This window comes from Halichoerus grypus, chromosome 12 (assembly GCF_964656455.1).
Source record: "Halichoerus grypus chromosome 12, mHalGry1.hap1.1, whole genome shotgun sequence".
NCBI lineage: Eukaryota > Metazoa > Chordata > Mammalia > Carnivora > Phocidae > Halichoerus > Halichoerus grypus.
In genome coordinates, this window is record NC_135723.1 from 52,722,879 (window position 1) to 52,736,204 (window position 13,326).

Below are 13,326 nucleotides of genomic sequence, written 5' to 3' on the forward strand. Positions count from 1 at the left end.
TGCTGAACATGAGCTAATGTAGAGGTAATGAGTGGTAATGAGCTGCTTAAAAGACACATGCAGCTTCGACCAGGTGGATCAGCCCATGACTCTGAGTGGCCTAGATGGAGAATTCAGCACACCGTCATAACACTATCTCCTTAACAACCGGATATTGGGGCTTGGAAAATTCAACCCTGTCAGTATCACTGTAGAGTCATAAAAATAGTAAAGGAAAGAAAATGTTTTACATATACAATTCCTTGGTAAATTATTGTTGATGTCTCAGAATAAATTCCTCTCCAGAAATCTCTCTTCTCCACATGCACCTGCATTAGAGCTGTCCTCCTCTCTGTGAACCTGCTGGTGTAATCCTACTCATCTCTCATAGGGCACTGGCCTTGCACATTAAAACGGCATCTACTACACACACCACTACACGTAGTCACACAAGCTTCTACACCACACCACGCACACACACATTCATAACTGTTACAGGAAAGTAGAGTAGTTTCAAGTGTGGCTTTAGAACCAAAAAGGTCTCAAACCGCATCTCTGATACTAACCAACTGTGGGATCTTGGGCAAGTTTCCTAGCCTCTCAAGACTGTGGGTAAGATGAAGCTCCTAGCTAGCTATACTTACTCCGAAGAGTTGTTATGGCTAAGTGAGAGAGTGTGTTTAGAGAGTTCAGCACAGGGTCAAATACACAGAGAACCCTACAGGAGTGTTAGCTATCATTATTATTATTTATACATTCATATTACAGCCACTTTTAGGAATATACTCTTGATTTTTCTTTTTACTTTTATAAAATACTGAATTTCTACTTTAAAGGCAAAACAGTTCTTTATCTTCTTTATGACTCTCCACTGAGCCTTACACTGAAGTAAATGCTATGTTGAAAAAAGCAAATAATCCTGAGAGTTCTATTAAAACATGAAGATTAAGAAGAGAATTAGCAATATCAATTTTTGGGTTGTGATGCATTACATACACAAGAAGAATATTAAACTGATAAAGTGAAGGACATTGATAATAAGGGTTTTTTAATTTTGAGGATATATTTTAAAAACAAGACACTGCAAATTAAAAAAAAAACATTAAATAGTGGACCTATAAGAATGGACAAGTTAATTAATCTTGTTTCAGTTTGCTTTTTTTAAAAAAGATTAATTTATTTATTTTTAGAGAGTTGGAGAGAGCAGGGGTGGAGGAGCAGAGGGAGAGGGAGAGAGAGAATCTCAAGCAGATTACACACAGAGCACAGAGCCCAACAGGGGGCTCCATCCCAGGACCCTAAGATCATGACCTGATCTGAAATCAAGAGTCAGACACTTAACCAACTGAGCCACTCAGGCTCCCTAGAAAGAAAGCTTGAGCAGGGGCTGGGAGCAGAGGGAGAGAGACAAGCCGACTCTGGGTTCAATCTCACAAGGGCTCAATCTCACAACCCCGAGATCATGACCTGAGCCAAAACCAAGAGTCTGACGCTTAACCAAGTGAGCCACCCAGGTGCCCCGGCAGTTTGCCTTTATTTACTTTCATGTTATTGAAGCTGCTCTGATATTTTAAGAGCTATTCAACTACTTGAGAGAGGAGGAGAAGAGATGTCTTAACTGATCTCTTAACAAACAATCTTTAAACTTCTTTTGAAAGATGATTCTCGGGAGCCTAGTTTCTGGGAAAATCACACTTGAATTTTAAAACTAAGAAATCGGGTGCCTGGGTGGCTCAGTCCTTTAAGCATCTGCCTTCAGCTCAGGTCATGATCCCAAGGTCCTGGGATCGAGTTCCACATCCGGCTCCCGGCTTAGTGGGGAGTCTCCTTCCCCCTTGCTTGTGATCTCTCTCACATTCTCTCTCTCTCTCAAATAAATAAATAAAATCTTTTAAAATAAATAAATAAATAAAACTAAGAAATCAATTATATGATCTTGTAAGAAAATATCTATATTTGCTATAAAGTGACTTTAGTTTATTTGAAACTGCTGAGAATTTTTTAACTTCTCTTGTATGTTTCTATAAATATTCCCAAGTTAATAAAGTTCTCTACGGTAAACAAATTACTGTGATCAAGCAATACTCACCACAATAAGTTCATAAAGAAACTTCCTGGTATTTTTATCTGCATGGCAATCTTCCTTTAACTTCTTTACAATATAGGAAACTTTTTCTGATTCTTTGTCTGCTTGTGTTTGGTCAAAATCTTCTAGTGCCAGATGTGAGTAACCCAAGACATCAGCTAAAACTTTCCAATCATAAACTTTTTCTGACACCAAAGTCAATACAACTGAGTAGATGTAAGTCAGTTTTTTAAAGGGTAGGGTAATTTGTTCAAGAAGATTTCTGGTTGTGAAGACATTATCAGACGTAGATATTACTTGTTCTTTGGCAATCACCTTGACATTTTTGCAATGTACAAGTCCAACTTTACCTCTCAGGACTCCCACATACCAGTCTTTCACTTTGGACTGCCCAATGGCTTTTACCTTACCCTTTCCAATAAGAGCTACTGTGTCCCCTTTGAAATATTCAAGTAAGTAGTCAATCTTTTTTTGTCTTAGCACTGTCTTCAGGGTTACCCCATAGTGGGTAAAGTTCATTTTTTTGTCTTGAAATGTGGGATATTTCACACACACTGTTGGTAATAATGGAGCAGACTTGATTTTCTTCTCTTCCTGCAAATCGCCTGGCAGATTGGAGAGCCTTTTTAGGTTCGGAGCTGGATCAGGTGTAGTGACAAAGAACTGTGTAACTGCTCTACCCTTGGGAGGCTCCACCTGAACACGGAAAACAAACAAGTGCATTTCTCTGGAGTCAACTAAGGAAAATAAAAATTGTTGATTAACTACTTCACCTGCTAGCAACTGCTTTTGCTTAATTTCTTTCCTTTCTCTTTCTGCCTTTACTTCAAAATCAGGATCACATGTAGAAACAGAAATATTTAAATCTTGTGGCTTGTCAAGTGAGAACGAATGCTTCCCCCAGAGCTGAAACACAACCGGGGATGTGTTTTTTCCACCCTTCTTAATATCAGAGATTGTAAGCTTTCCTGGCATGTAACTGTGTCCACAAACTGTGAAAATAGCAGTGAAACTGGGATGAATATATCTGGGTCCATAAATTCCAATGGAGGTGGTTTTGTGGATACAATCCCAAATGGTGGCAGCTGGTGACTGAGTAGCTTTAATTTGTGCAGCAACCACGAGATACATCACCCGGCTCAAGTCTATTAGCTTGACTTGGATGATGTCTTTATAAATATAACAGTTGTTTAACACTTTGAAAGGGCCTTCTTTACCCGGGCTGTGTAAACACACCATTTCTGTCATGACTTGACTGAAAGGATCCTTTCTCACTTCAGCCCCTATTTTCATCTCCAGCAAAATGGCTTCCATCGTGTTGAGGTTGCCTAACATGATTTCCAATAGTGGGCTTACAGTGCATGAGAGATCATGGTTAAGCATTTGTGGAGGTTCAAGGAACGCCCTTAGAGACACCTCTTGGAATTCGCCCACAGCTACATGGCCTTGGGGCACATGAACAGTGATATCTGATTCAGGTAATTGTACTGACCCTCCTTGGTGGCTTAATTTGCAAACTACCACGGTCTCTGCAACTTGTGTTTGGGCCCATCCGGGACTCTGATTAATTGTATTCAAATCCAGGCAGGAACGGGCCAGCTGGCGTTGACTTAACCAAGCCATTTTATAAGCCTCTCTATCATTCTGAAGCCATTCTAAGTCTTGTTCTAGGATCTGGCCAGAGTTATGTGTACTCTGATGGGCATGTGCTGTGTCATCTAAAATGTCCAAAAGTTCTGAAACACTTTTAGATCTTCCAGATGCCTGTGAGGAAGACTGCCTAAGCGACTGATGCACATATAGTTCATCACCGGAGGAATCAAACGAATTTCCAGTTTCTATTTCTCTAAAAAAAAGAAAAGGGTCTTCTTTCAAGATGGAAACATTATCTCTCTTCCGGTTATTTCTTAGCTGAGTTATGTCATCCAAAAACGGGTTAGAAGCAGACAGTTCATTCCAGAACGGATTTGTAGCCTCGGAAGAATTATTGCCAGGACGTGTGAAAGGATCTGGCCAATTGAGAAGAAATCCTGGGTCTGGACATTCTTGTTATTTAGAAAAAAACAAAGCAAAACAAAGATGAGGTGGCATCCTGGGATACAACCAACTAATTCTTATTATAGCTTAAAAATTGAAGACTTTTTATTTTGTTTTTTGATCTCTAGTCTAATAGCTCCTGCAAAATTAATGTTAAATTTGCTCAAATCTTCATGTTATGAGGAAAGAGAAACTGTTCTGCCAGTTTATTTTGACTATGTTCAATGTTATTTTATCTTAAGACACTATGATTTACAAATAAGTGTTCAAAAATTTAGATAATAATCATTTGAACACATTTCTTTTTTTTTTAATATATATATATTTTTTAAGATTTTATTTATTTATCAGAGAGACAGAGGCAGGCAGAGGGAGAAGCAGGCCCCTTGCTGAGCAAGGAGGCCGATGTGGGACTCGATCCCAGGACACTGGGATCATGACCTGAGCCGAAGGCAGACGCTTAACTGACTGAGCCACCCAGGCATCCCCATTTGAACACATTTCCTTGAAAATTACCCAGACTACCTACACTTATGCCTTATTGTTTTATGTTTCATTTTCACAAAAGAAAATCTCTGAACAAACAGAATAATTCAGTCAACTATCCAAATTTTTCTAAACACTGAATAGTCAATCTCATTATATCTAGATTATTCATTTAATGTTTTTCTTTTCTGATAATAGTTCCCCTGTAAAAAAATCAAATGCACCTGTTAATAGCTAAAGTAATTTAGAAAAACAATATGCCAAATTAGAGAGTAATGCATTTCTTAGATTATTTCCTGTAGCTTTGCACTGATAAATTTTAATAACATTGAAATTTTTTCATGAAAAATAAACACTTCATGAAAATGAACATTGAAAAATAGATCACCATTAGATTTACTATTTGAAGGAATTCATTGAGATTTTCCAAGTTTAAAATGACAAAGAACAGGCTTACCACTATGAAGTGAAAACATGTTATTACTTTGGAAAGTGAGTATTTTAAGAATTGGCAGCACATGAAAATATTTACATATGAACCATAAGGAATTTCTATATATCTCACAAGTATTAGTCATTTTTAAATGTTTAGAGCAACTCATACTTGGTCATTTCTCAATAAATATTGGTAATGATTCTGTGGACTTAGTGAAACTGGTGTTGCTTTCACGAAAATGAAAGCCCAACTGGCCAGCCAAAATTGAAAAATGAATTCAAGCAAACTGTCAGACTTTTTTGTTTAATATATATAGAACTACATCTTAATTGAAATGGGTTTTAACATCACATATTAAAAATTAGAATAAGCATTTGAAAAATAAAAGTTGTATTTCTCTCATTTCCATGTTTCTTTAATCTGGTTTCATCTAACTCTCTTCAAACTTACCTTTCCTCTGAGGATCAGTTCAATTCTTTCATTCTTCATGAAGATTTCTTAGCCCACTCCACCCTCTAGAGATCTCGTTAACCCTCAAATTCATTATATTTACTGCATATATCATTCACTTAATAATGAATTTTTGCCTTCTCATAAGATTTATATAATCCGTTGGCTGTGCTATTTTAATTTGCTCATCTTTTTTAATGATAGTGTAAGTATTTCCATGATAATTTTATAATTTTATAATTCTTTTAATCCTCTGTAGCTTTTTTCAGAGGTAGCCCTCCAACAGTTATCAGTGCTGGGTAAAAAAATTACAAATTATAAATTCTCGTACCTGTAAAATGGAAATTTCTTGAGGATTTTTGAGCTTCCATGTCAAACAAATTTCCTTCAGACTTACTTCGTGAAATTCCTCCTAACCAAAAATGGGCTCTTGCATCGGTTGTCATTTTTCCACCTACAAAATAAATAAATAATTAATAAATAAATAAATAAATAAATAAATACTTTTTATAAGCATACATACACAGGTAGGCAGAGAAACTAAACTTAAAGTATTCACACATACTTAAATAGAAAACTTCAGGGTACCTGGGTGACTCAGTCAGTTAAATATCTGCCTTAGGGTCAGGTCATGATCCCAGGAGTCCGGGGATCAAGCCCCACATCAGGCTCCCTGCTCAGTGGGGAGTCTGCTTCTCTCTCTCTCTCCCTGTACCCCTCCCGATGCTCTTGCTCTCTCTCTCTCAAATAAATAAATAAAATCTTTAAAAAAAATAGAAAAATGCATATAAAAATACTCCACGTAGATCCTTTACTTCTGGTGGGATGCTGGACTGGATATCCTAAAATATGTATTGGCACTTCACTGAAAGATGCTTAGACTCTGGATTAATACCAACAAGCAAAATTAGAATGTATTACTGATCCTATTAAAAAAGGTAATTAATGAAAATCCCAAGGATAACAAAAAAGAATAAGCTGAAACTTCAATAAATAGGAAATCCCTATTTGGTGAATGGAAGACAAATATTCACAAAACTGGAAATTCTCCCCTAAGTTCTGCTATACATTCAATGCAGTTCCAAGAGAAATCATAACATGTTATGTATATATATGTGTTTGTAACTTCTTAAGCTATTTTAAAATTTATATAGAAAAGCAAAGGGCTAATATTCAAGACAATCCAGAAAAAGAAAAAGAAGGAAGTGGAGTATGCCACCAGCATTTATTATAAATATGTGCTAAGTAAGACAATGTGAAATGGGAACAGAAATAGCCTAAGGACACACAATACCCCTACAAACAGACCCACCCTCACATGAAAACTTGATGAATGACAGAATTCACCACACAGAGCACTGTAGAAATGACGGATTATTCAATAAATGGTGAAGATACAACTGGTTGTCCATGCTTAAAAAAATTACATTGATTATACACAAAAAATCAATTCTAAGAGATTTAAAGACTAAAAAGCAAAACTTTAAAATAGAGTCTAAAGAATGATCTTCATGCTTTCTAGGAAGTAGAGAATTTCTTAAGCAAAGCACAAGCACAAAATGCAAACCATATTTAAAAAGAATGAGAAATCGTACAGGTAGATCAAAGGACATCATTTACAAAAAGTAACAACATAAGCCAAAAAGTGGGAGAAGACATTTCCATTACATGACTGAAAAAGAAGAAAAGGATTGGATTCTAAAAGACTCCTACAAATCTGGGGCACCTGGGTAGCTCAGTCAGTTAAGCATCTGACTCCTGATCACAGCTCAGGTCTTGATCTGGGGTCCTGAGTTCAGGCCCTGCATTGGACTCCATGCAGGGTGTGGAGCCTACTTAATAATAATAAGAAGAAGAAGAAATTTAAAAGACTCCTATAAATCAATAAGCAAAATAAAAACAAAATTATAGAAAATTTTGAATAGATCTAAGTATTTCTTTAAAAAGTAAACACAAATGATCCAAAAGTATATTAAAATATGCTCAATTTATTGGAAATCAGGGGAATGCTAAATGAGACCACATGAAGTGCAATTACACCCATCAAATTTGCCAGAATTTTAAAATCTGCAACACCAATTTTTGGCAAAGATGTGGAGAAAGGGGGGAATCCTGTACACTCCTAGTGGAAGTGTCATTAGGTATAACCACTTAAAAATCAATCTGGCATCATCTAGGAAAGATGCTTATACCCTAGTACCCAGCAATTCCAATCTCAGTTATTGGTGCTACTAAAACCTTGTATATGTATGTCAGAAAAGATATTCATGCATGTTCATTATGTTATATTAACAAAAAACTGTAATCACCCAAATTAGCCTTTTTCATATGAATGGATAAATAAATATAGTGTTTTAATTCACTAAAGTACCATGAAACTATGAAAACAGATGAACTACAACTAAAAGCATCAGGATATACTAACTGTAAGCAGCCCATTGTTGAGACTCAGCCTTTTTTACATATATGTTTTCTCTTTGTCCCATGACAAACCCTGAAAAATAGATATTTTCAGTAAGATTTTACAGAGTACAATAACTAATCTCAGCAACGGTGCATAATTAACCTACCAGGTCAAACAGCTCGTGAGTGACTGACCCAGACATAATTCTCATGAACATTATGGCTACTCCATACAGCCCGTGACTTAGGATGCCCTACACCCCTTCTCAGACTCAAGGTTCCCAACACTACATTCTGAAACTATCCCACCTTCTAGTTCAAACTGCCAGGCATGCTAAACTTTTACTTCTTTTTCTCCTTTAGGTGTTAACCACACCTCTTTCACCTTTGACTCTTCTTGTCATACTCTTCTTTCAGGTTCTTGACATTTTATTTCAAAGACATTTATTCTATTTTTTAAAGAAATCAAAAGCCTTTTCTGGTGTCAAGAAGTGAAGAACAAAATTAAATGAGGAGAGAAGAGGAAAGGGAAAAAAGGAAAGGAAAGAATGGGGAGAAACATGTTTTCCAAACATAATGGATAAACAAATGTAAAACTTATAATGTGGCATACTTAAAAAAATCAAATGGTGAAATAGCAATTTTTTCCTCCAGTAGGTGAAACTACATGGGAAGGTTGGGTGAAAAGCCAAATTGTGCAATATGCAATTTATACTGAAACCTCAAGTTTCCTGGCAGATCTTCAAAATTCTGTGGTTGATTTTACCAAATATAATGTCCAAAACTAAAGTCCTTGGCACACCACGGGTAGCCAAAGCTTTAGGATAGAAAACTAAGTACACATCCTTGAGCAAAATTAAGCAAATCAAATTAAAATGAGTAAAAAAAGGTTTAAATTAAAAAGTATTTTTCAAAAAGATAAAAATATTTTTAATGGAAAATCCATTTAGACAGAAAGCTCCCTAAACTCCTTAATTTCTTGTGGAGGAAAGAGCAGAAAGGAACACTATATCTAGGATTCCTTTGAGGCTAACAACGCCTGATGTAAAAAAAAAAAAAAAAAAATAGTTATAACCTAGTGAAATAGTTAGAAGTCCTCAGCAACATAAGAACCAGAATGGTGACTTATGCAGCTGGGGTCCTGGACGCTCATAACATTTCAGGAACAAAGACACAGGTGGTTATGAGCTAGAATTCTTTGGGAGTAGCCTTCTTCAGTCACCCAAGCAGGTCTTCACTATCCATTACGCCAGTAGCTCTAAACCTCAGTGGCACCAGAATCACCTGGAGGGTTTATTCAAAGACAGTTTGCTGGACCCACTCTGTATCTCTGATCCAAAAAGTCTGGGGTGGCACCTGAGAGTTTGCATTTCTAACAAAGTGCCCAAGTGATGTGATGCTGTGGTTCTGAGTGGGAGAGGGGCACATTTGAGAACCACATTCTGAAAGCCACCATGCTGAGTTCTTTCCCTGGCCAAATAGATCTCTCCTTATTCTCTGGCTGTTCCCGCTATCCCCCAACAAACCCTTCTCTGAATCTTTTTGTTTACACTCATGCGCACGTGCACACACACAGTCTCACAGGACTTCATCCTAAATATGACTTTTTGTCTTTGAATACAGGGAGGAAAGGTGGTATACCAGAAAAGCCTTTGACTGAAAGGACAATGATGGTGACCGATGGAGGGCAGTGCTTGTTTACACAGGTGCAAATAGCACCATATTTATCATTTCCCTGTGTTTTCTTACAATTAAGTGTCATACTCAATGGCAATTGCTCTCCCAAAAGGGAATTTCTAAAATTTTTTCTAAAGAAGCATGAGTCAGTCTTGGCTAGAATGAATAAGTGGGAAAAGAGCAGTCTACTACTCATTTAACTGGGGACACATTCTTGTCAAACATGACTTTTACAACACACTTATTCTGATTCTACATGACCCATTATTTTTTTCTTAAAAACAAACAAACAACAAACAAAGTTTTGCTCTTCATTTATTTTACTGTTTAAACTAGGCCTTAAGCAGTTAGGAATATCTACCAGCTGTACAAATTAGGAAAAGATCCCAGAAAATTTGGGGGTTGAGGGGAGAGGACTGTTTGCAAAAGAGTAGCCAGGGAAGCAATATCATTTAAAATAACTGGTCCTTTAAAATGTGTTCCTTTGTTGGGTTAAATAGGTGAGGGGATTCAGGAGTGCCTGAGTAGAGCCCTGCCTGGAGCCTTGCATTGAGCCCCCTGAGCCCAGGGGCTGGCTCTGCTCTCAGCTCAGAGTCTGTTTGTCCCTCTCTCTCCCTCTCTGCTCCTCCCTGTGTGCTCTCTCTCTCAAACAAAATTTTAAAAATCTATAAATAAATAAATAAATAGTCTGAAAGGCTCATAAAGGAATCGTAATCAGCTGATGCTCACCCGGTATGATTTTACTTGATGTTACCATGGTGTGTGTAGCCTTATTGGATGTTACCCCCAGAGCACCTTCTGATGGGCTAGTGGCATTTTCTGATTGGTAGTGTATATACCCTATAAGCCGATAGTTAAATAGTTTATCTCTGGTCATTATGATCAAAGATTTAAAAAACCTGATAGGGCGGTTTTTCCCCAAGGAAAGTGGTTTTACAAGATTCTCAGGGTGGGCAGCAGGGACCCTGGAACTTTAAGCAGTATTAGTAATGCACAGTAATTTCTATGATGCCTCTAATCTTGGTAACTCAAAATATTCCATCCTGTTAATTAATATTACCATATCAAGATGTCTATCACTTCCTTTATATGTTATTACCCTTCCATCACTTGCAGAATTGAAGTTCAGAAAAATTATGATAATTGTTCAGGCTAACATCATACTAGTGAGCACAAATCAAGAACAGAGAAACAGTTGATCAAAAATTGTTTTATGTTCAGCTTAATGATGTAGCCAAGGAACCTTTGCAGAAACCTCAGTGTGAAAGGGAAAAAGTAAAGGACTCTAAATAGATACACAAAAGAAGTATTTCAGGCTTGTAAACTAATAATAAAAATTTACTGTCATAATGATATTCACTTTTAGGATGGAGTTTGTGTGTGTGTGTGCACGTGAGCACACACACACACCCCTTTCCTTGATTTAAAAAGAATTTGAAAATGTTTACAAATACTCAAACAATACAATGTGTCTAAACAAGCAAGTGTATATTATTCATCAGTAAGAGAGTTAAAAAACAGTTAAGTGATTAGGGTGATACTTACAGAGAGTTGGTAGGAAACCCAAAATAAATAATTTTACAAACATCATGCTTTAAGTTCCATATATTGCTAGCAATAAACCACAAATCTGGCTCTCCCTTTCTCAAAGAGACCACAACAAGGAAAACACTTAGCTACAAGCCTCACAGTGTGACCATAAAATATAAATAAATCACTTAGCAGAAACACCAGCATCATCAGGACTGCTGGGAACAACACCCTCACCCCACCCTTTACCCTAAGTTCAACACCGGGTCTCTTTCATGGAACTCTTTCTTAATGTGTGCTGATGGCATCTTGCCCAAGAGCAATCGTGTCAGATTGGATGGAAAGCAGTGAGTCCAGCTAAGCAGCCATCTGCCTCCTGATCCAGATATGGATACAAGAATACACGTTAGGTTACAAAAAAACAGGACAGGTCATCCTGTCTGGTAAAACCCACCATATTTAGTTTCTTTCAACTGACTTTGTTTCCATTTCTCAACAACCCACATGGAGTTAGATGTTCTAGCTCCTGATCAGGATAGAGAACAGCACTTCCTCTTGAAGATGCAAACAATCAGCTAAGTTAAAGATGAGAATCACACTCTTGTGAAAATTGAGACAAGTGGGTCAAATGTAGGCCTAAAGAGAAGATCATTCTACCTCTGTATATGGTGGCTGTAACATGGGCTGAAATGTCCCTCTGAACACAGTTGCGTTACTGCTCCCCCACAAAAGCATATGAATACTAACCTCTTAAGTCACAGAGCAAGGCTTTGGTACTTTCATTGTGGAAAACATTAATAAATTTGTTATCAAATGCTCAATGTTGCCATATAATATTCCCAGTGATGTGTCTCTCACATTTAACTTTAAGTGATGCATGCTCCTAGAAAACCTTCAAAGATAAATTAGCTATAAAACCTGTCCCTAGTAACTGAACAAGTTTGATTGTTGCATGGGTTCTTGGATACAATTTTGGCTATGTAACAGTGACCTTACACCTTTTTTTTCTTGCACCCTTCTGTGCAAGAGAAGCTTCCTGGCTTATATTTTTCAAAAGATACAGAGATCAACTACTGATTCTAAAGGGGTGGAACCTGAGTCAGATTTACAGTGTGGCTAATGAAGCTGAATCTGTGGGACCCTCGCTTGCACAACCCTCTCCAAGGCCCTGAGCCTAATTCTTTGTTTTCTTGTAAGCTTCATATCCTGCAAAACTCCACCACTTTATAGAATATTTGACATCATGAGATCTGTTTTTCACCTATCAGCAGTATTTTTTGGTTGTTTCTTATATGTAAATGCATTTTTGGCAAAGTATAGAAAATACAGGCTTTGGAATTAGAATGCTCTTGTTTCAGAACCTGGGTATAAACTTGAGAAAGTTACTAAACATTTCTGTGATTTTATTTGTCATCTGTAAAGAAGAAGAAGAAGAAGAAGAGAAGAAGAAGCGAAGAAGGAGAGGGAGAAGAGGAAGAAGAAGAAGAAGAAGAAGAAGGAGGAGGAGGAGGAGGAGGAGGAGGAGAGAAGGAGGAGGAGGGGAGGAGGAGGAGGAGAAGGGGAGGAGGAAGAATTGCAAGTATTACTATGTATTACTTTTATTATTATATACTGAGCACAAAATCTTCACAGTACTGCTTTAATAGTCAAATGGAATACTGTATAAAAAGTGCCACAACCAGCTGACTCCTTTTCTTTTCTTTTCCTCTGATTTCTCCTTCCTGTTATTCCTGAACATATAGAAACAATTTCTCCAACCGGACCCACTCGAGAAGCTTGAGTTGCTCTCCCTCAGATGGCTTGAGACTTTGACCTCACTCCCTAAGAGAAAAAAATGACTACTGACCTGTTGTATCTTGGGACTCAATCTCCTCTTCATCACTCCCTACAGAACATTTTAAGAGCTATTTGCATTACTCCTGCCAAAAAGAGTGCTGGGCTTTTGACAACAGAGGCAGTAGGGTACAACAGAAAGAATACAGTCTTTGAAATTAGACAGATGGGTTTGAAGCAAAGCTTACAAATGAATACAGTGGTCTGAGCATCACTTTTTCTCATTGATAGAGTGTAAAAATACCTAGTTTAAGTAGTTATAGCAATGGTATGTGAATTACATCTCAATTAAGCTGTATTTAAAAAAACAAGCTGTTGTGCAGATTAAATACCATAAATCTCCAATTAATACCAATCACTGTTTAAAATTGTTTGTTTTATTTTCTCACATCTGTGTCAGTTCTGTTAG

General features: G+C 37.1%; 1 protein-coding gene across 1 annotated transcript in view; it reads right to left on the bottom strand.

The window, feature by feature from the left end:
- The window catches only part of MACC1 (MET transcriptional regulator MACC1), a 59,744-nt gene that overhangs the window by 19,125 nt on the left and 27,293 nt on the right, over positions 1 to 13,326 (bottom strand). Inside the window, exons 2-3 of the mRNA XM_036113150.2 lie at positions 5,806 to 5,928; positions 2,069 to 4,110 (exon numbers count right to left, since the gene is read on the bottom strand). Coding sequence (XP_035969043.1) covers positions 2,069 to 4,110; positions 5,806 to 5,920 — 2,157 coding nt within the window. The 5' untranslated portion in view covers positions 5,921 to 5,928. The remainder of the gene's footprint in view (positions 1 to 2,068; positions 4,111 to 5,805; positions 5,929 to 13,326) is intronic.